The 21,121-nt window shown below is 56.6% G+C and overlaps 2 protein-coding genes across 15 annotated transcripts in view; one reads left to right on the top strand and one right to left on the bottom strand.

Moving 5' to 3' along the window:
• The window catches only part of B3GNTL1 (UDP-GlcNAc:betaGal beta-1,3-N-acetylglucosaminyltransferase like 1), a 51,773-nt gene extending 40,378 nt beyond the window's left edge, over positions 1-11,395 (top strand). For 6 of the 14 annotated variants that reach the window (XM_074319604.1, XM_074319603.1, XM_074319599.1 and 3 more), the window contains 2 exons: positions 6,253-6,356; positions 7,921-8,043. In XM_074319604.1, coding sequence (XP_074175705.1) covers positions 6,253-6,356; positions 7,921-8,034 — 218 coding nt within the window. In that variant the 3' untranslated portion in view covers positions 8,035-8,043. Of the gene's footprint in view, positions 1-6,193; positions 6,357-7,920; positions 8,044-8,073 lie in introns of those variants that run through there. The other 8 variants (XM_019735513.2, XM_019735510.2, XM_019735507.2 and 5 more) reach the window with 4 other exon arrangements.
• TBCD (tubulin folding cofactor D) overlaps positions 8,346-21,121 on the bottom strand; it is a 134,955-nt gene continuing 122,179 nt past the window's right edge. The window contains exons 32-39 of the mRNA XM_074319596.1: positions 20,945-21,083; positions 20,542-20,663; positions 18,781-18,858; positions 14,013-14,102; positions 13,657-13,744; positions 12,786-12,895; positions 10,981-11,065; positions 8,346-8,587 (exon numbers count right to left, since the gene is read on the bottom strand). Coding sequence (XP_074175697.1) covers positions 8,573-8,587; positions 10,981-11,065; positions 12,786-12,895; positions 13,657-13,744; positions 14,013-14,102; positions 18,781-18,858; positions 20,542-20,663; positions 20,945-21,083 — 727 coding nt within the window. The 3' untranslated portion in view covers positions 8,346-8,572. The remainder of the gene's footprint in view (positions 8,588-10,980; positions 11,066-12,785; positions 12,896-13,656; positions 13,745-14,012; positions 14,103-18,780; positions 18,859-20,541; positions 20,664-20,944; positions 21,084-21,121) is intronic.

Below are 21,121 nucleotides of genomic sequence, written 5' to 3'. Positions count from 1 at the left end.
CGAGCCGTGGAGGGAGGCAGACGGGAGTGTCCTTGGTGGGTGGCTGGTTTGTGTACGTCCCAGTCCCCATCTGCCCTGAAGAATTCACTCAGAGCTTCTAACGTCGTTTCCGGGGGGGTCCAGGCACCTCTGCAGGGGCCACGCCTGGGCCACGTCCCGGTGGAGGACATCATCTCCACCGGTCCTGACATCAGACACTTGAGGACAGGGACGTCCTCTGCCATGTTGGGCATGGCTCTGAGGTGTTGGCTTCTGGCCCGTGCTCGAGGTGCCACTTTGGAGAAGTCGCCCAACTATGGTGAGAGCAGGTCGACCCTCAGGACCCCCTCCCGTGACCAGGGCTGGTCTTGAGTTCAGCCCCACAGAAGCTGTGAGATGGTTAGTGTGTTGATTTAAGTTGCTAAATTTGTGGTAACTTGTTACACAGCAGCAGGTATCTGGGCCCACGTTGGTAAAACAGTCCAAAACAGAACCCAGCCTCGTGGGCACACCTTCCTGGCACTTTGAATGATGCCGCTGTGCACGTTCACATACGGACTTGTGTGTGGACGTGTCTTCACTTCTCTTGGGCGTACGGCTGGGCGTGGAAGTGCTGGGTCACGTGGCAGCTCTGGGTTTCACCGAGGAACCGCCAGACCTGCCACCGCAGCCCACCTGTTGTTTGTCTGTCACGGCCGTGCTGGTGGGCGTGGTGTGTCTGTGGTGGTTTTGATGGGTGTTGCCCTGACGTCTGATATTGAGCCTCTTCATGGGCTTGTTGGCCGTTTGTGCATCTTCTTTGGCGAAAGGTCTTTTCAAGTTCTTTGCCCTTTTAATGGGTTTGTCTTGTTGTCGTCAGAATTCTTTATATATTCTAGATGCAAGTCCCCAGACATTGGCAAATATTTTCTGTGGGTGTGTCTCTCTTGATGGTGTCCTTTGACGTACACGTGTGTAACTCTCATGAAGTCCAACTTTAAGTCGGTTCCTTGTGGTTTTGGTGTCATATCAAAAACTCCATGGCAACATCTAGGGTCCCTGTGTTTCCTTCTAAGAGGTTTAGTTTCAGCTCTTACATTTAGGTCTTTGATCCGTTTTGAGTTGAATTTTGTGAGGTGGGGAAGCCAGCTTCACTCTTTTGCATGTCCAGTTGACCCAGCACTGTCCCAACTTGTCACCCTAAGTTTTATTCTGTGCTTTGTCAGCTTGAACCTGTATTATTCAACTATCGCTACATAACAAGCCACCGCAAACTTAACCTAAAACAACACACATTAATGCCCACAGTGTGTGGGGGTCAGAAGTCCCGGCACCACAGGTGGGTCCTAAGCTGCGGGTCTCAGGAAGCTGTGGCAGAGACATTGGCCAGGACGGATGCACGTGGGGGCCAGCCATGTCTGCGTCTCAGCTCTCGTGCTTGTTGGCAGAAATTACATCACCCACTCTGTGTCCTGGGAGGGTCCTGAAATACCATGGTTACCTGTTTCTTGCAGATTCTGCCAGATATAGTCAATGCAAACACAATGTGTGTGTGCTCGATTTTTTAAAACAAATGGCAGCATGATAACACATACTTTTTCTGTATTTGGCTTTTTTAACATAATAGTGTATCTTGGAGATTATTCCATGTAAATCCATTGGCCCCATCTAACTCTGCTGTTACTGTTATCTTTTTATTAAGGAAAAGTCGCAGGATGTTTCAGCCATGTGTCCAAGGCAGCGGGAGCCAGTCCCCACAGCCCACCTTGGCTGGCTTGGGTTCTCCATGCTCCGGCCCTGCGCCCCATATTGTGAGGCGAATTCTAGCCTCATTTCATGCATTAGTTTCCCAAATAGATAAAAAGCTAAGACCACTACCACACCCCAGAATTCCAAATATCCCGTCACTGTTGAAATCTGCCTAATTGCCTCATAAATGAGATTTATCTTTTACTAGTTTGCTTGTTGGAATCCAGACTCACTAAGGTCCATGTGTTATGTCAGCTGATGTCACCTTTATGTGTCCTTTATTTTCTTACAACTTTTTTGGTGCTGTTTTCTTTCTTTTTTTGGAAGGGGGAATATTGGGGAACAGTGTCTTTTTCCAGTATGTCAAGTCATTTTCAATCTAGTTGTGGAGGGCGCAGTTCACTGGCCCATGTGGGACTCGAACTGGCGGCCTTGGTGTTACGAGCACCGTGCTCTAACCAGCTGAGCCACCGGCCGCCTGTTTGGTGCTGTTTAACGTGCGTTTCCTACCAGAAGGCAAGACGCTGGAGGCAGCTCAGACGGGGGTTGGGAGTTGCGTTCTGTTTGGCAGGAGCCTTGGCAGCTCTCCCCGCTTCTATTACTGGGCTCACGCATCTGCACGCTCGATTACATGGATGTTTCATACATTTATCATCCACGTAGCACTGGGCCTTTAGGCCATTTTTACTGTTATTCAAAATAATGCTGGCACGAATATTGTTATATACACGGAGTTTTGTTCAGTGACTGCACATGTGGGAGAAACTCGTAAAGGCTGCTGGTCGAAGCACCATTACGGGTTTTGAGCCCACCAGTTAGTGTCCCTGGAGGCTGTGCCCGTTTACGCTCCCACCAGTGAGCCTTCTCTGGCAGTGTGACCAAATCTACTGTCTTTGCAAATTGCAGGTGTAAAACAGGAAGCTTACAGCTCCTGTTGGCACTGTCGTGTTATGGGCAAGGGGGCATCTTTTCACATAAGTAACAATCATCTTTATTTTACTCTTGGTAAGTTATCCTTTTCGTTAGCCCATTGTCTGTTGGTCTGTCAGGATTTTTCTTTATATACCAAAAAACAACAACAACAACGCTTGGTGTCTGTAATATGTGTTGCAAATTTTTGTCTTTTGACTAAATTTATATTTTTCAATTACAGTTGATGTACAATATTATGTTAGTTTCAGGTATACAACATAGTGATGAGACATTTATATAACTTATGAAGTGATCCCCCTAAATATAGTCCCCATCTGACACCACACATACTGCTTCCCCGAAAATAAGACCTAGCCGGACAATCAGCTCTAATGCGTCTTTTGGAGCAAAAATTAATGTAAGACCAAGTATTATATTACATTATTATATTATATTAATTGTATTACATTACATTATGTTATATTATATTATATTGAAGAACCAGTCTTATAGTAAAATAAGACCAGGTCTTATATTAATTTTTGCTCCAAAAGACACATTAGAGCTGATTGTCCAGCTAGGTCTTATTTTCGGGGGAACACGGTAGTTATTACAGAATTACTGACTATATTCTCTGTGCTGTGCTTTACATCCCCATGACTGTTGTGTAACAACCAATTTGTACTTCTTAACCTCGTCCCCTTTTTCACCCTGCCCCCCAACCCCCCTCCCATCTGGCAACCATCAAAATTTCTTTGTATCTGAGTTTGCTTTGTTTGTTAATTTTGTTCTTAGATTGCACATATAAGTGAAATCTCATTGCATCTGTCTTTCTGTCTGACACTCCACTCAGCACAACACCCTCCAGGCCCACCCAGGCCCCTGCAGATGGCAGGAACCCATCCCTTCCCTGGCCGAGCAATATCCCACTGTGTATATGTCCCACCTCCTCTCTATCCATGCATCCATCGACGGACACCCAGGCTGCCTCCACACCTTGGCCTTTGTAAACAATGCTGCAATGAACATATGGATGCACAGGTCCCCTTGAAGTCGCATTTTGGGTTTCCTCAGATAAACACCCACAAGTGGGATTACGTGTCCTTCTTTGTCTCATTATAGCCTTTGTTTTAAAGTCTATTTTGTGTGGTATGAGTATGGCTACCGCAGCTATGTTTGTTTGTTTCCGTTTTCATGACAGATCTGTTTCCATCCATTTACTTACTATGTGTGTCTTTCCATCTGAAGTGAGTCTTGTAGGCAGCATATGTGAGGGTCTTGTTTTCTTATCCATTCAGCTCCCCTATCTTTTGATTGGGACATTTAAGCCACTTACACTTCAAGTAATTGTTAATGGGTGTGTAGTTATTGCCATTTTATTATATTACGTTCCATGTACTGCTGGTTTGGTGGTGATGAGCTCCTTTAGCTTTATCTTGTCTGGGAAGCTCCTCAGCTGTCCTTCGATTCTAAATGTAGCTTTTCTGGGTAGAGCAGTCTTGGTTGTAGGTCCTTGCTTTTCATCACTTTGAATATTTTGTGCCAGTCCCTTCTGGCCTGCAAAGTCTGTTGAGAAATCAGCTGACAGTCTTATGGGGGCTCCCTTACAAGTTACTAGTTGCCTTTCTCTTGCTGCTTTTAAGATTCTCTCTCTGTCTTTAACCTTTGCTGTTGTAATTACAATGTGTCTAGGTGTCGGCCTGTTTGGGTTCATCTTGTTTGGGACTCTCTGTGCTCCCTGGGCTTGTATGTCTATTTCCTTTGCCAGGTTAGGGGAGTTTTCAGTCATTATTTCTTCAAATAGGTTCTCAATCCCTTGCTCTCTCTCTTCTCCTTCTGGTGCCCCAATGATGCGAATGTGGGTGCACTTGGTGTCCAAGAGGCCCCTTAAACTCTCAGTTTGTAAATTTTTTTTTCTGTTCTGATTGGGTGTTTTCTGCTCCCTTCTGGTCACTGGCTTGACCCTCGCCATCTAATCTGTTGATTTCTCTGTAATGCATTCATTTCCATTGTAGTCATTTCTGACTGGTCATTTATGTCTTCTATCTCCATTTTTATGTTTCCTATTTCTTTGCTGAAATTATCCCTGAGATCACTGAACATACTTACAACCAGTGTTTGGAACTCTGTGTCTGGTAGGTTGCTTGTCTCCATTTTGTTTAGTTCTTTTTCTGGAGCTTTGTCTGCTCTTTCATTTGGGACGTGTTTCCTTTGTCTCCCCATTTTGGTTGCCTGTGTTTGTTTTTAGGTATTAGGTAGGGCTGCTGTGTCTTCCATGTCACTGGACAATGCCCCACGAAGTGGCCGGGCCAGGGGACATGCCCAGGGGCAGGATGGGGCCCCAGGCCGCACAAGCTCACCGACTGGACAGTGGTAATCAGTTCCCCAGTTGTGGGGCACGGCTCTCTGAGGCGCGTGTGGTACTGAGCTGAGCGCCTCCTGTGTCTTTTGGGTTTGTGGTTTCCGCTGCTCTGATGTCCCTAAGAGGTTCCCATGGAGATAGATTTCTCCCAACAATATCAGGACTTACCTGTACCTTCTGGGTCCTGATCCTCTGTTGTTTTTGTCTGGTCCTTTCACTCTCTCAGTGGTCTCTGTCAATTCTAGAAGCATTACCTGTAATGGAATCTTGGGAAGGAGTCCCCTCCCTGGTCAGGGCCAAGCCTGCCTTCCCGTTGGCCCCTCTGCAAGCCCAGGGCTGTCCGCTGCTGTCAGAGGTCTCTGGCCAGAGTCCGGGCTGAGCCCTGGTGTGTTTCCTTTCAAGTCTCAGTAACAGAGAGAACGGAGGACAAAAGGGAGCCAGTGGAGGACAGAACATGGGCATTTCGGATGTTCCCCAGCAGAGTGGTTTTCATTTAAATACCTGTAGCAACGCCCAGCAGTAACAACAGTAGCGTGATGGCCTTGGCCAAGCAGAACGGGCCCCTGCTACACGCTCCCAGAGGCCAGGGACACTCCTGGTGTGCTGGTCATGTCTTTGGGAGCCGAGCTATCGAGGCAGCAGGGGGTCTGGGCAGCAGGTGCTGGGGTGAGGGACAGGCCTGGGCACGCACAGGCAAAACCTGCCATGGCCCCAGGCAGGAGGGATGCGGGGGAGGCGTCAGGCCTGGGCTGGGGCTCAGGGGGCCTGGCCAAAGCCAGCACCACTGCACGGGCCAAGCTGAAGCATTTAGGGGCTTATCCCCCAAGTCTGTACCAACCCTGGCAGTCACATGAGCCCGTCTCCTGGGTCTTGACCCTCCTTGCAGGGTCACGGCTGTCTCTCCACTGCAGGGACAGGGGACGGAGTGGGAGGAGGGAGGGGATGTGGCAGCAGCTCGTTGTCGAGTGGCCGTTTCTGGCCCCTGCGGAGAGGTGAGGGTGGGGCCTCCTAGAGACTCCAGGAGTTGGGAGGATGAGCCCGGGTCTGCCCTGGACAAAGGATGAGCAGAAGGGTCTCTCCACGAATGTCATTTGCTTCCCTGGGTCCCTGCAGTGGGCGTCAGCTGCCTGCTGCAGGGAGGGGCCGAGCCAGGCTGTGGGGGCGTTGTGGTCACGCGCCCGCAGTTCCACTTTCTGGCCCTCTCCCCCTCAGCAGTGGACCCCAAAGCCTAGGCAGCTTGGATCGAGCCGGACCTACTGTTCCTCCCACAGGACCTCACAGGGGGTGCACTGGAGGACAACCTGAGGTCCCTGCACCTGCAGGAGGGCCGGGACTTCCTTCACTTCAGCTGACGGCCCTCAGTGGCCACACCCAGGTACGTCCAGGCCCCCAGAAGCCCAGCCCGGGGGGTGGGGCCATCCTGCAGGTGACGCGGGATCGAGGGCAAGCAGGGAAGGGCAGCCCTGTCGGGGGGAAGTGGCCCCAGATGCATTGCCAACCCTCCTCCGTGCATGGGGCTGGCCCCTCACCAGGCAGGCATTGGGGGGCATTCTTCCTGGGATGTGAGCTGTGACCCACACCGACTGTGCATCTGACCAAGGCACGGGGCGGCCCCCCGCCCCTGTCACCCAGAAGGCTTTGGGGTCACAGCACGGGACCACCCAGTCTGTGGCACCGCTGACTTATGGTGTCAGGGTCGGCGCGCTCCTTGCCTGATGCCTGTGCCCAGTTCCGCCCCATACGAGTCTGGTGGACTCCATCTTGGGTAAACACCTGGGGGCAGCTGCTGCGTCTGCCTTGACTAGAGACGTGGAACTAAACCGGCTGTGCGAGCACAAGGGCAGCGCAGGGCACAGCCTCACAGTGGGAGGGGGCTCCCGTGTGCCCGACGGGGCCGTGGGTGGCAAGCTGAAGCCACGCGTCCTCGTGCTGCATTCGAACCTGTGGTCCCGTTTGCAGTTTCACTGGGACGTGTCCAGATGTGGGCTTGTTGTCCTGTCTGGGACTGTCAGGCTTGTAAGCACATGGGGACGCTGCCTGGGGTGTGGCACGTCCGCCCCACCTACACAGCTGGGGTCCCAGTGCTGCCTCCGAGCTGCCCACGTATCCTTCCGTCCAGAAGGTCCCTGCAGGCCCCTCAGCGTTGTCTGTGTTGTTCAGGCCACTGCACGTCCCACTAGTCTTCTCATCTGTAGCCCCTCCCGAAAGTGAACGCCTTTGCCCCTGTTTGGGGTGCGTCGTGTGACCTTGCTAAGGACGCCTTGTTTCTTGGGAACATCCTCAAGTGTGAGCCTGGTTCTTCCTCCCATTCTGTGGGGCGCGGCGCCTGCTGCCGGAGGCTTAGCTCGCCTCCTGCTCTTGCGCCCAATGTCTGGGAGCAGCCCGGCCAGGGGCCGGTTCACTCAGATGTCCCCATGGCAGGCGTTGTACAGCTCAGTAAGTGTGGCCGAGACAGTGACCTACCTGTCCCTTTCTTAGAGGACTGGCCTCCTTCAGCCTGTGCTGAGGGTGCAGCTACGTAGGGTCCCAGCTTTGTGTTCTGTCCCCATGCTACCACCAAAACACAGCTTTACGGTTAGATGGGCTCAGCAGACACGGGTCCGTGCTCACTTGGAGGTTTTCTGCTGCACGTGCAGCCCACCCACCCCCTCAGAGCTCAAGTTGTCTGGGGCCACGAGGGAGCCACCCTTCCAGCACTTTCCTGACCACAGCCCACATGCCGCCTGCTCTGCCGTCCTTCCTAGATTGCGTGTTCAGCGTGGTGGTCCGCACGCTCTCTGGCTGGGCACCACCTGGGCTCAGGTGGGCTTCAGACACAGCTGCATGAGGAGCGTGTTTGCAGGCAGCGGGGGGTGGCTGAGCGGGGGTGAGGCTGGGGCGTGCAGAGCCGCTGGCCAGTCGCTGCCGGTGGTTGGCTCAGTTCTCCTCAGTTTACACAGGCAGAGCAGCGTGGAGAGAGCAACTGCCCAACAGCATCGCCGGTGGGTCTGGTGGTCCACGGGTCCGTCTCCGTGTCTCAAAATGCCGTTTCTCTGGAGTCTTGGTGTTTTTAAAATTACACTAAAAACATTCATTCTATTCCTTCTGAAAAGGTGCCTGCGCGGTTTTCTGTAGCCAAGGTCCAGACACTGATCCCTCCCTGACCTGCTGCCGGTGTAAGACTGGGACATCTGATGACATGAGTCTCTCGAAGGGCATGAAAGCAGCTCAGCCAAGCGAGGCCTGGTCCCCACCCGGGGCCTCCCCTCCGTGGGCAGGCGGCGGCCGAGTTGGAGGGACCCTCCAGTTCACTCCCCCAGGAAGCTGGCCCTCCCTGTCCCCGTGAGTCACCCTCACTCACAATGGTGTCAGACACAGACAGACAGACTGCTCAGCATGTGATTTTATAAAACGTGAGCTTGTGTTAAGACAAAAGCAATACCAACAACACCGGTCCCTAGAGCACAGGCACGTGTGAGAAAAGCCGCCTCCGTGGTGACAAACTCCGAGTCCCTTGGCACACGTCACGTACCGGTCGAGGCTGCGTCCAGCTTTCCTGCGCTGACTTCTCCCTGCCGGGCGGGTGCGAGGGCCCAGCTCCCAGGACCGGCCTCAGCGAGCAGCAGGCTGTGGAGGACACAGGACAGGGCCAGACGGTCAGGACCATCCCCTCGGCCTCTCTGGGCCGTTCCCTGCAGGAAACCCCTGGTGCCGTCTCCCCGGACGCCTGGGGCCTGCGGCTGACAAGCCGGGTAGCGGGCAGGCCATTCCTACACTGTTCTCCCAGCCTCACCCACCCGTGTGCGAAAGTTCCTGATACAAATGTAAACACATTTAGTTGGGAGCTGATGTGGCGCTCAACCTGCCACCTGCGTCCCTCAGTGTCACCTGGGGGCTGAGTAGATCAGCGCCTGTCCCCGGATGTGGAGGGGCCCCCAGAGCAGGGCCGACACCCGTTCCAACATGGGGGGGGGGGAGAACGAGAATCATTGAGAAGTGCCCGCAGGAGCGCAAAGGGGACAGGCTAGCTGTCCAGTAGGATAAGGACGCAGGGCTGAGTGGGGACAGGCTGGGATGGCCCTTGGGGCAGGCCCTTGGGGCACGAACCCCACACCCAGCGCCACCCTTCCCTCTGCGCTGACATCGCCTCCCCAGCAGAGCAGCAGGAAAACTTCACGGACGGTCAGGCAGGGCCGTGAGCTGATAAGGACCTTTAACCCAGATGAAGGCAGGAAGGAGGAGCGGCCGTTAGCGGCCACAGAGATGACAGTGGCAGGTGGAAACCCGAAGAAATCCTTAATCGCATTACATGAAAGCGGTCAAAAGCACTCCAGTGAATAAAGGTCCTTAAACTGGATTCAAGAATCAGAGCTAAGCTTCTACTGTTTGTAAGCGACCCACTTAAATGTGAGAACAGAAATGATGGGACAGATCCCCCCCAAACACTAAGCTAACTCCAGGGGGGCTGGTAACAGATGTCGGGCACGGAGGTCACCCACCAGCAAGGGGTCACAGACGTGACCGTCCAAGCACCGTCTGGACAGCAGAGTCCAGATGTGTCAGGGCCTGAGGCCCCAAGGACAAGGAGACGGGAAAGAAGAGCCGGCAGGGAAATGCTGCACAAACTGAAAACCAGCCATTTTTCTCAGCCCCGAGTCACCGCCCTGAAACCAGAGAGATGGACAGACCCAGAGCTTCCCCTGCCAGGACCAGCCTCCGGGTGAGAAGCCCTGGGGGGCCACGGCCCTGGGGCACCCACTGGCCTGTGGAGATTCACCGGGTCAAGACCCCGAGAAGACCCCTGTAGGCTCTGGCGGGGCCGGCACAGTAACCCTGAGAGTCACGCCAGCCCCGCCGTCTCCAGCAGAGGCCACCGCTCCAGGGCCAAGGCCAGCTGAGCCCCCCAACCGAACCTGGAACTAGGGGGCAGCCTGGAAATGCTGCGGCCAGGACAAGACTGGTGAGCTCACAGCCAGAAGGTCCCAGAGCGCCCTTCCCTCCTGCCACCTCCCCACCGGGGCTCCAGTTGTGAGACAGATGCTCTGAGGAGGACGACACGGACCCCCCGAGGCTGGGACACGAACGGTGCTGGAGAAATTCCGAGCTCTGGAACCTGCAGCTCCCGGGTAGACACCAACCTTCATACAGATACAACTAATGCCCCCAGGGCGCCAGTGGGCCCAGGACAGACAGGCTGTAAAAGGCGGGGTGGAAACTCTAAGCAAGAATGACAGGAGATGCTAGAAACCCAGCTCTGTGATGGAAACAAAGACGGGGGGCCCAGCAGACACTGCCAGGGAGAAAGATCAGAGCTTGAACAGTCCTCCGGGGTCCTGTCCAGCAGCCAGCACGCGGAGGACAGAGTCCAGGAAGGACGGCTTGGCTGACGACCATGGTGATGGCGCTCGGGAGCCAGGATGCAGCTGGGCCAAGCATGGGGACAGCATGTCCCTCATGCCACAGGCCAGGCCCCACCACGCAGGCTGTGAGTGTCGGTGTAGAAGGAGCACAATACAGCTGTCAGGAGAACACGTGAGACGACAGACGTGACCTCGAGCAGGGAAAGGTACCTCCAAGCATGACAAGGGGAGAAGTGCCAGTTTGGGGGACATCAGCTCGGGATGAGAGGCAGCCGCAGAGTGGGAGGCATCTGCACGTCCAGAGCAAAGGGCCTGACAAGTGACGTGTAAACTGCAGGCCACCCAGAGGAGACAGGTGATGGGAGGGAGGGTCACAGAAGGTGCTCAGCTGTACCCAGGGACACGCAGGTGCCGACCCGGAGCAGCGGTCACTGTGGGGCCCACTCGTCAGCACTGGCTTCTGTGCGACCTTCCTCCCCTGAGTCAGGAGCCCAGCGGTGCAGCATCCCCACGGGTCCCGGGAGCCGAGTGGGCCCAACGGGGCGGGCGGCGTGGACCCAGAACGTCCTGGACTCGGGAGCTTGTTGCAGCTGCGTGTGGAGACCTGGCACAGGAAGGGGCCTGTGTGTCCCTGGAGGCCTGAGGGGGGCGTGCAGTTACCTTGGGGATCAGCTGGGGTCTGGGCACGCCGAGGAGGTCGCACAGGCGGTTTCGCTGGCCTCTGATGACCGAGAGCTCTGCGTCCCTGGGGAGGAGAGGGCACTGGCGTCAGCTCCGAGGAAGGGGCACTCGCTGGGAGCTAAAGCCACCACCACCTCGAAACTTGGGAAACTTCCCATGGGGCACAGGAGCCTGACATTGCAGGCGAGGACCCCACCCAGGCCAGCCGTCAAGCACGAGTTAGCACACGGATTCACTCCTGAACCTTCTGGGAGCTGGGGGAGGACTTGGCCAGACCCAGGGGACGTGGACACGGGCTGCCTGGTACGTGGGAGAGGGCAGAGGGGGCACAGTTTTACCACGTTTTACTTGAAGAGCTGTTTACTTTCATTAAAAATAACCAGATTTAGCAACACAGTAGAGAAATACTGAGCATTTTTCTTGTATAATAAAAAAAATGTTCTTTTTGGTAACAAAAGGATGGGGAGTGGCAGGAGACGGCGGGGACCCCTGGGCACTGTGGGCTCGGCCACCCCTGTGTTCAGTCCTTCTTCAAGCTGAATACGTTAGGGTCTGATGTAGAACGTGCCTCAGTGGTTTTATAAAGCTGACAACGTAACAGGAAATGTGTCACCAGTGCTGACTGCTGCTCTCCACACGTGTTCAGAACTTGGGCTGAGGACGGGCGGTCAGTGTCCCAGACGCCCATGTCTCTTGGGACGGTTCTGTTCCGGGGCTTCCGCAGGCCGGAGAGGTGCTCACCGGGCTCCCTCCTGCTCCAGACTAAGTGTGTCCCTAGGAAACCCTGACGCAGGCCTTTCCGTCCCTCTCGGCCACCGTGGCTCCCGTCCAGGCAGGGGAGCCGGTGCTCTTGGGAAGGCCCAGCCCTTCCCACAACGTCACTGCTGTGAGGGACACGCCCGTCAGCACATGCGCGGATCCCTGACCTGTCCAAGCTTCGGTGCCGTCTCCAAAACGGGGGTGAGGGAGGGGTCCCCTTGTAGGGGTGTGCACAGTACGTGGACCATAACAAGAGTCCCCTGCACGCCTGCCACTGTGTCACTACTGGGCGGCAGTGCCCGTCGAGCCTGTAGCTTTTCTGCTTCTGGGTACCACCCCCGGCCCACTCACGTCTTTCAGACCCGCTGTCCTCAAGCTCCAAGAAGCCGACAGAAATCGCAGGGACTGCCTCAGATGAGCTTCGGGACCCCGCTCGGTCTCGAGGGACCCCAAGAAGCCAATGGCTCGGCTGCCCGCCACCTGTGTCCTTGCTGATGTGACATGCCCCGTGTGCCCTTCCCACCAAGACCGAGCAACGGCCGGCTGGTCCTCCCGAGACACGTCTGGACACAGTGGCAGCCATGCAATGCCCTTCTGCTCCCTTGGGGACTGTGGCTGACACTGCAACTGGGGGCAGGAGCCACCATTCCAAAGTGACACCAGCCACAGTGCAGCAGACGTGGTGCCCAGCTCCCACCAGCGCCCAGAGCCAGCCTCACATTTAGTTCACACACAAGTCCCAGCGACATAAAAAGCTGCCTCTGAGCAAATGGTGGCCAGGACCACCCGTCGTTTCACCGACACAGTTGTACTTGGGAGAAAATAATGCCGCTTTGAAAACGCTGCCACTTGGAACAGGCCAGGAGGCACCCCCTCCCCAAGTGTGGCCCGCCAGCCCCTTGAGAATCCGGGCACAGGTGACGGCACTTAGCTATAACCACCACTCCTAGTAGGACCCAACGCGGGGGCGACAGGCTCCGGACACCCCTGCTGGACACCCTTGTGGGCCGGGGCCTCACACTCACCAGGCGGTGCCACCCAGCACGGCCATGACCTCGTCCAGCACGTCCGCGCCCACGACGTCACTGTAGGTTAGTGCCATCTCGTATACCTGGCTGGCAGTGGTCTTGCGGATCTGGACAGGACAGAGCATGTGAGTGGTAGGGGACACGACAGGACTGCCAAGTACCATGTGACTGAGCCTGAAGGACGTGTCCAGCGCAGGCTGCGATGCAGAGGGAGCTGACTGGATCCTGACCCAGGAGACCCTGGCCACACCACACGTGCTCCCGTGACAGGACCAGGCCACCTGCATCCTCTGCAGAGCAGCAGCAGCCTTGCCCAGAGGGAGGCGGCTGGCTGCATGACCTGGTGGCAGTGCCTCCTGAAACCCGCTGTTGTCACAGATACCACAGCCCATTTCTTTCCTAGTCGCCCCTGGTGGTGACGGAGTGTGTGCGCTCCAATCCCGGGCCACCCTTGGGTTGCTGAGTCAGGTCAGTGGCCCGAGAGCCTGAATGTCTGATGGGGGTGCTGCCGTGGGAACTGCTGTGTGAGGTGACTGATCTTTAGTAAAGTGTCACCTCTGCATTATTTGAAGAGCCTTTCAGAGGAGCCTTACAGCTGAAGGCGTCACCCCAGGTGTGGGTGGCCTTCCAGGGCCCCTGCCCAGGCGGACAGTGTGGGACAGAAGGGGGGTGTCACGTGCTTCCCCAGTGAGGGCAGCACCCTCGTCTCCAAGGCCGGAGGAGAGTCACACCGCCGCTGCTGCCCCCACGAGCCCCCGAGTCCCTGCAGCAGAGGACGCCCCGCCCCACCCAGATGTGAGGGGGCCCCAGCACCGGTGTCCTGACTGGCACCGGCGTCAGCGTGGAAGCCAGAAGGAGGGACACTCACCACGGGGAACGGGTGGCACAGAAGCAGGAGGAGCTGCAGCAGGGCCTTCCTCCTCACGCAGCCCGGGAACTGCACCAGCCCACAGAACCTGCCAGCACATGCGTGAGCACACGTGAGCACGTGACGCCTGAGCATGTGGTGGCCCCTGGCCGCTCCCTCTACAGACCCAGGTGCCCGGAACGCTTGGTCAGCTGCTGTGGACAGTCCCCCTCCCCGCAGGCCAGGGCCAAGGGACACCCGTGATGGCTTCACTGATCCTTCTCAATTGACGTCAGGAAAGGATTTTATGTGGCTGCAGGGTCACTAGCGCCCCAAGGCGTCCCGCCCGCCACTCCCAGCAGTGACTTGGGACTCACACAGCCACACTGGACCGCAGCTTCTGGACGTCCTTGGACTTTCTGATCTCTTCCTTACAGAGCGCGAGCAGCTTCACACCGAAGGGGTGGCTGAAACAAAAGCACAGGCCACCGGCATGAGCAGCTTGTGGCATGCGGTGTGGTACCTGAGGACCAGAGGGCCACGTCCCTTGAGGACCCACGCCGGGTTACCTTAACTGGCTCCTTTACAGGCGCAGCAGGGACAGACACCTGCCTGCATCGTGTGCCCCACACAGCACTTCCTGTCCCCCAGCCCCCAGCAGGCAGCAGTGAGCGCCTGGCCCACTTTGCAGTGGGCCAGCCAGGTCCATGCAGGAGCAAAGAGAGGATGGCACGCCCAGGCCAGGCCCTAGTCCCAGGCCGGGAGGTCAGGGAGTGGCCGCGGGGGGAGCAGGGCATGCCCCCAGCCCTGGGCTCAGAGGCCGGGTGGCAAGGCCAGCGAGGGTCCATGAAACGGGCACACTTGCTTCTGCAGTGCTGTGGCCACGGGCCCGCTGTCCCTGCTCCAGGCCACTTCTAGATGCTGTGTGGGCTGCGGCACACTGGCCCAAGTGACCCCATGTGCCTGCTGCCCAACCACTGGCTGGAGGCCGTACAAGTGACCCTGGATACGGTCCGGGACAGAACATGGCCTGGCCCGACCTGTGGGTGAAGGGACAGGCCAGACCTCCCCGAGGGCGGGAAGCAGCCGCCTCACTGGCCACTGCCATTTCAGGGTCCCCCTCTGCCCCACCAAAAAAGGTCCCAGGGCTACTCTGTCCTCGTGGGATAAAGTGGACCTCAGCTCCTCTCCCCTCACTGTCACCACAGTCACTCAGAGCTGTCCCTCGGTGTGACTCCAGCCCCCACCCTCCCAGAACCTGCCCCCTCTGGCTTCTCCCTACGGCTCACTGAACTGCTTGTCGGGGACCAAGTGACCATCACATCACAGAAGGCCGTGGCCATTCCTATCCTCAGCCCATGTGACCACTTGGCACACACCATGGATGCCACCCCCACCCCCCAACACTCTTCCAATGCAGTCCACTTCCTGGTGGCTCTGCTGTCCCTCTGCTCCCCATCCTGACAATGGAGTCCTCCTCGTCACCTGTCTGGACTCTCCCCTGGTGACCTCCTGGGTTCACATACCACCCATTCTCAGGACTTGACACTGAGTTCCAGCCTTGGAAACCCAGCTCCTCTGGACGGATCCATGAGCATCCGCAACAAACAGCTGTGCTCTGGACTGAAAGTCCGTCCCCAGCACCATGTGCTGTTACCCCAGTCCAGGTGAGGGTGTGAGGGGGCGGGGCAAGTGCCTGGGGAGAAGACACACTTGACAGCGGGCAGCGAACCAGGACCCAAATTGGCCGCCCGGTCCCGGGCCTCCAGCCATCAGAGCTGAGGAATAACTCGGGTTCATGGGCCCCCAACCTGTGTACCAGCTGCACTGCCCGCACTGGCTCCAACTGTGCTCATACTGGACCTGGACCCTCTGGCCCACACCTGTGCATCCAGCTTCCTGTCAGAGAAAACTTCCCCCCTCCGCCCTGCCGTCCTCACTGCTTATTCCCTCATACCCACGTCCGATCTGCCCGCAGACCCTCTGCGTCTCATCAGCGTGTCCACCCACTCCCCTGGGCCCCGAGACCTCTCCACGCAGCCCCACCCACAATGCCCACGGTCCCACACTGCTGCCTGCCTGCCGGGCCTGGCACTGACAGGTGCTTCGGGTTTCGGAGGACGTCCAGCTCTCCAGGGGAAGCTGAGTCTCCAGCACTGACAAGACCCCAAGCTTGGTCCTGGCAAAGGTGTGGCAACACACTGCGGAGGGGGGACGAGGCGTGCACCAGCCTCTCATGGGCTGTGGCCACCTCTGGCACCTGGACAGTCCAGAGACCCTCCCCGCTGCCTGGGAGGGGCGCACAGTCCTGCCGGCCACAGGTCATCTTCTCAGGGCTCAGGCTGCTGCCCATCGCAACCGTAAGAACGCAAATTAGGACACACACCACGCGCTGCAGGATGGTGAGGGGGGCCAGCCGGCAGGTGACTGTGGGGAAGAGCAGGGAGCCCGCAGATTTGCAAACGAGCCAAACAAAAAAAGCTCCATCTGAATATAATTCCAAATAAACTTGGCAGTGACTAGAAGCGTCCTCAGAGACGCTCAGCAGGAGGAAGGCAGCTCGGGGTAAGGGGCAAAGGCGAACCGCGCAAGAGAGGCGGTACGCAGTCGAAACCCGAAGTGACGATGGCTGAGAATTTTCTAGAACAAATGGAAACAAAGCCACAGGTTCAATGTAACAAATTCCTAATAAGTTATATGCGTATGCAGATGGACAACGAGACACATCAGAGTAATAACTACAGAAAACCAAAGAGAACAATCTTAAAAGGAGGCAGGAAAACACCCAGACCACTCCCAAGGACGCAGTCACCTAGACAGACGCATGGAAAGAAAGTAGAAAGACATTTTTTAAGTCCTGAAGTGAAACAGCTGCCTAGAGTTCCACACCCTCTGAAAATAACCTGCAAATAAAATCAGGAAGCAGGTTCTACCAGCAGACCTCACTAGAGGGAATTCGGAAGGAGGCTCTTTTGGCAAAAAGCATATGACCCCAGAAAAGGGGGCGTGTTCGCAGTAATGAGGAACAAAGAAAGTAAGAATGTGGGTAACACTCACCTCAGAAAACAAGTGCAAATACATCCATAACCAAATGGGACAATGGTCCAGAGCTCGAGGGGGGTGATGGGAAGGGATGTGTTCTGACATCTGGGTACCGCCCAGGAATATGGCAAACACTGCAAGTCAGACTTCCATAGGGGACCATGAAGAGACCAGAAAAGAGTGAAAAGCCCCACAGCAAACATATAAGAAAAATACAAAGACAACAATCGTTAATTAAATAGAAAAAAAGGGAAGAATGGAGAATATGGAAACATACTTCGATTTAAGACCAAGGGGGTTACTTGTAATGAGATTAAACGATCCAGTGAAAAGACAAAGCTTGTAAGATTGAATTCTGACAAAACTATATACTGCTAACAAGAGACACACCAAAACCATAAATACGTGGAAATACTGAAAGTGAAAAAATTGAAAAAATATACGTCCAAAGTCCAAAGAAGCTGATCCAGCCACATTAATACAAAGCCAAACGAAATAGGAGGCAAAAAGTGTCACCGGATATGAAAAAGGTCATTTAATAATAATAATTAATCTTAAACTTGGATGTACTAAAATATAAAACCTTAAAATACATAAAGCAAAAGTTGACAAAACTATGGAGAAATAAAGAGAGCGATATTCATTAACAGGAGATGCTTTCTCTTACCCTTTTATTTGGAAATTTTCAAACGAGGAGGCTCTGTGCAAAGATCTTAAACACATACAGTGGTACCTCGGTTTTCCAATGTAATCCATTCCAGAAGACCGTTTGAGTTCTGAAACGTTCGAAAACCGAGGCGCAGTTTCCCCATAGAAAGTAACGCAAAATGGATTAATCCATTCCAGACCTTTAAAATCAACCCCTAAAACTGCAAATTTAGCATGAGTTTTACTATCTAATGATACCATAGATCCATAAAATTTATGGCGTTCATAAACCGAAATGTTCCTCAACAGAGACGTTCGAAAACTGAGGTACCACTGTATTTAGCAAGGAGGCCGCGCTGCACGGTTGGGCACAAGCACAGAAGCTGCTCTGGCATCAGAAACGGAAAAAGCAAGGCGATGTCCTATCAGCGAGACAAGGGGAAACGCTCTGACGTCATGAGGTGAAAAAAGCACTGCAGAGTCCCAGCAGAGATGGGGTAACGGACCAGATTTGTCCCCACATGACACAACTACAAACCAAACAAAATTTAGGAGCACAGACTGCAAAGGACAGTGACCACAGAGGCATGGGAAGCAAAGGAGAAGCTGCAGCTGCCGGCTCCCTGCTTGTGGTGAGGACGTGGCAGGGTCACGGCCGGGGCGGAGGTGGAACCAGGGCTGCCCCAAGTCTGCAGTCAGTTGTGCTTTGCAGCGCAGAGCAGCAGAGAGGAGGGGGCGTCCCAGGGGCCTCAAGGAGCCCCAAGCCGGGTCAGCACGTGGGTGCAAGCACGCTGTCCCCACGCTGGGGCGAGACCACCCAGGAAGATGACACAGCGACTGCCACCACCAACCAGGGCCCAAGGCAGCAAGCAGAGCCCAGAAGTGGGCAAAAATTGCCACCAGTCTGGGCCCACCTGACACTTTCAAAGCTGCTTCCGAGTCACTGAAACGTGCCCAGCAGGACGCTCAAACCCATCTACAGGACACAAGAGACCCAGCCCTGGGGTCAAGCCCACAAGGTCCGAGATGCACTGGACTCGAGGCAGAGCCACAAGAGAACGTGGCCCCAGGAGACAGCCCACTGCGAGGCCCAGGACCCCAGGGCTCACGGACGAGGACGCTGCCTCTGGCTGCAGGCGGTGCCTGTGCTCAGGCTTGTGCCTCGCCGGCCTCCTTCCTCTGTCCCAGCTCAGGTTCTCCACCTGGGGCCCCGCGTCCTCCTCCCATACAAGTGCCAGACCCCGCCAGTGCGACAACCACGGGCCTCCGATCCCCCTCCTTGGCCAGTCCACGGCGCAGGCCCAGCCTCACGTGGGGTGTGGGTGGTGTGAAAACCGACCCTGACGCACTGGGAATTATCTCCTCCGGTTCTGACCCGGGACGCGATCAGGTTGAAGGGTGAGCCGTGAGGCTCGAGCCGTAAAGCAGCCCTGCAGCCGCAGAAAATGGACTCACTCTGCGTCTGCGGTGAAGGCATCGAAGCAGCCGTTGGCCAGCATCTGGTCCAGCATCTTCAGCAGCGGCACAGACACCCTGTGGGGACAAGAGGTGCTGTGACCCACACGGGAGGGGACGGGAAATCTGGCCGCGTGGGGAGCGCAGACGCCAGTCACGATGGCGACTCCCAGACGCTCAGCCAGTCGGAACCCTGGCCAGGATGGGAGGCCATTGGAACCTCCCCTGGAAATGCCAAGGCCACCACAGGAGGAAAGGAGGGCGACACAGCTCAGCATCGGCCGTCACAGCAAAATTCGGGGGTAAGATGCACAAACGTGTCAGGAGGGAGGAGCCCAACAAGCCCCCAGTCTCTGACGACGGTGCTACTGTGACGCGGTGACAGGCCAGCCCTTCCACGCCAACCTGCTGTGGGGACAGTTGCAGGGACAGCTGGAGCTCAGCACACAGACTCGCCCTGAGTGGACTTCAGGTCTGAACACAAACCCACAACTGAAACTTCCAAGACAAAACCCGTGCTTGTGAGTGTGGCCAAGATGTCCCACATACGACGGGAAAAACCACCACAAAACAGCCCATCAAAACGTGACACACATGCTGAGTGTGAGCAAAAGACACACGTACGAAAAGCCAAGCTCAGCGGGCGGGACAAACCCACAACAAGCAGCAGATCTGAATGGACACGTCAGCACAGGACACCCCACGTCAGGACGCAGACGCGCACTGAAGCAGTGGCACGTCGCCACACGGTCGGGCGGCCACGGTGACAGGACTGAGCAGGTGGGGGCTGCAGGCTAGGTGGGGACGTGGCCGCCTGGGCCGCCAGACGGTGTTCGTGAGAATGGAAACAGCACAAGCACTTTGGAAAACAGGTGGCAGTTCTTTGCAAACTCAGGTGTTCTCCTGCCTGCTGCCACGGCCGCCCACCGCTGGGCATTTATCCGGGAGAAAAACAGACGTCGCGCAGACTCACATGTGCACGTTTATCGCAGCTTCACTGGTGATGACGGCCACAGCCACACCAGCCCAGCGCCCCTCACAGGCGAGTGAGCAGAGTGCGGTGGCCCCACGACGCACCAGCCCCCATCACAAACGGTGATTCAGTGTGTGCGGGACCCAAGCAGCAGACACAGGAAGGGCACACACCGCACGAGGGACGTGCCAGCGAGGCTACAGCCAGGGAAAGCTGGGTGGGGTGGGGGCCGAGACAGGCGGGAACCGTGGCTGTGGATGGGGGAGCTCAGTGTCTTGAGTGTGGGGACCCCAGGGAGGCCGCGAGTCAAACTCGCATGTTTCACAAGCATTTCAGCAGCTCAGTGCAGCCTCCCAGCTGGTTACATGGTGGAAAGACCATGGGCCTGAGCCCCTGCGTGCGCAGAGCTGTCTGCACCTCACGGCCGCATGGCTGTGACCCACGGCTGCCCGGGGCCCTCTGGGAGGCTGTGGGAAACGTCCCATTCTGAGCCCAGGGCCCGTTGGGGTCTGCACACCACCTCCATAGAAAACAGGGAGCAAAATGCTGGGCACTGTTCTGACACCAGGTCCTACTTCTCGCTGACGGCGCCGTGTGTCTCGCTGGGTCACCTGCCTGGGGTCCTGGCCGTGTGCTCTCAGGCCGAGCAGCACCTGGCACAGCGCCAGTCAGTTCAAGCTGTGCCCACGGCCTCATCCCACCGGCCCAAGGCACAGGCTGCTGGCCATGCCCACGACCCTCTGTGCCTGCCCCACCTGCCTGTGAGGCGCGGGGGCTGAGAAGCCTACCTGTCATTCAGGAGGTTGTCCTGAAAGACCTGCAGGAGGGTCCCAGCGAAGCTGTCCAGGGCCTGTCGGTCGCTCTGTATGCTGCTCACGTGAGCGAACAGGCTCTGCGTGGAGTGCCGGACCTGCAGCACACATGCTGGGTACTCAGACCCACGGGCGCCAGGGCGGAGGTGCCTGCGTCTCCCGCAGCAGAGGGAGCTTGGCTCTCCCAGCCACCCTGGGGATCCTGCCGGGAGCTCAGAAGGAAGGAGCCAGCACCCTCGCTCCCGCCCAGGAAAGCCCCCGATAGCACCTGTGCCCAGTGGACCCCAGTGCTGCCCACACCGCAGGGCACACGCCCACACTGTCCAAAGGAAAGGCCTGCAGAGCGGGCCCTGCATGAGGCCAGGCGGAGCTTCCTCACCGTGGACTCTGTCAGGCCGCCCACGGACACGGCCAGGCCCAGCAGCACGTGGTAGCGGTAGGTGGGCAGCCCCAGCAGCTGAGTGACACGCGGAAAGGCCTGGGACGGCGCGTTCCAGTTCACAGACGCCATGTCCGACCTGCAGGAGAGCAACAAGCTGGAGGGGCCTGCCGCCCC

Source organism: Rhinolophus sinicus, linkage group LG15, assembly GCF_036562045.2.
Source record: "Rhinolophus sinicus isolate RSC01 linkage group LG15, ASM3656204v1, whole genome shotgun sequence".
NCBI lineage: Eukaryota > Metazoa > Chordata > Mammalia > Chiroptera > Rhinolophidae > Rhinolophus > Rhinolophus sinicus.
This window is presented reverse-complemented; position numbering and strand designations above follow the sequence as displayed.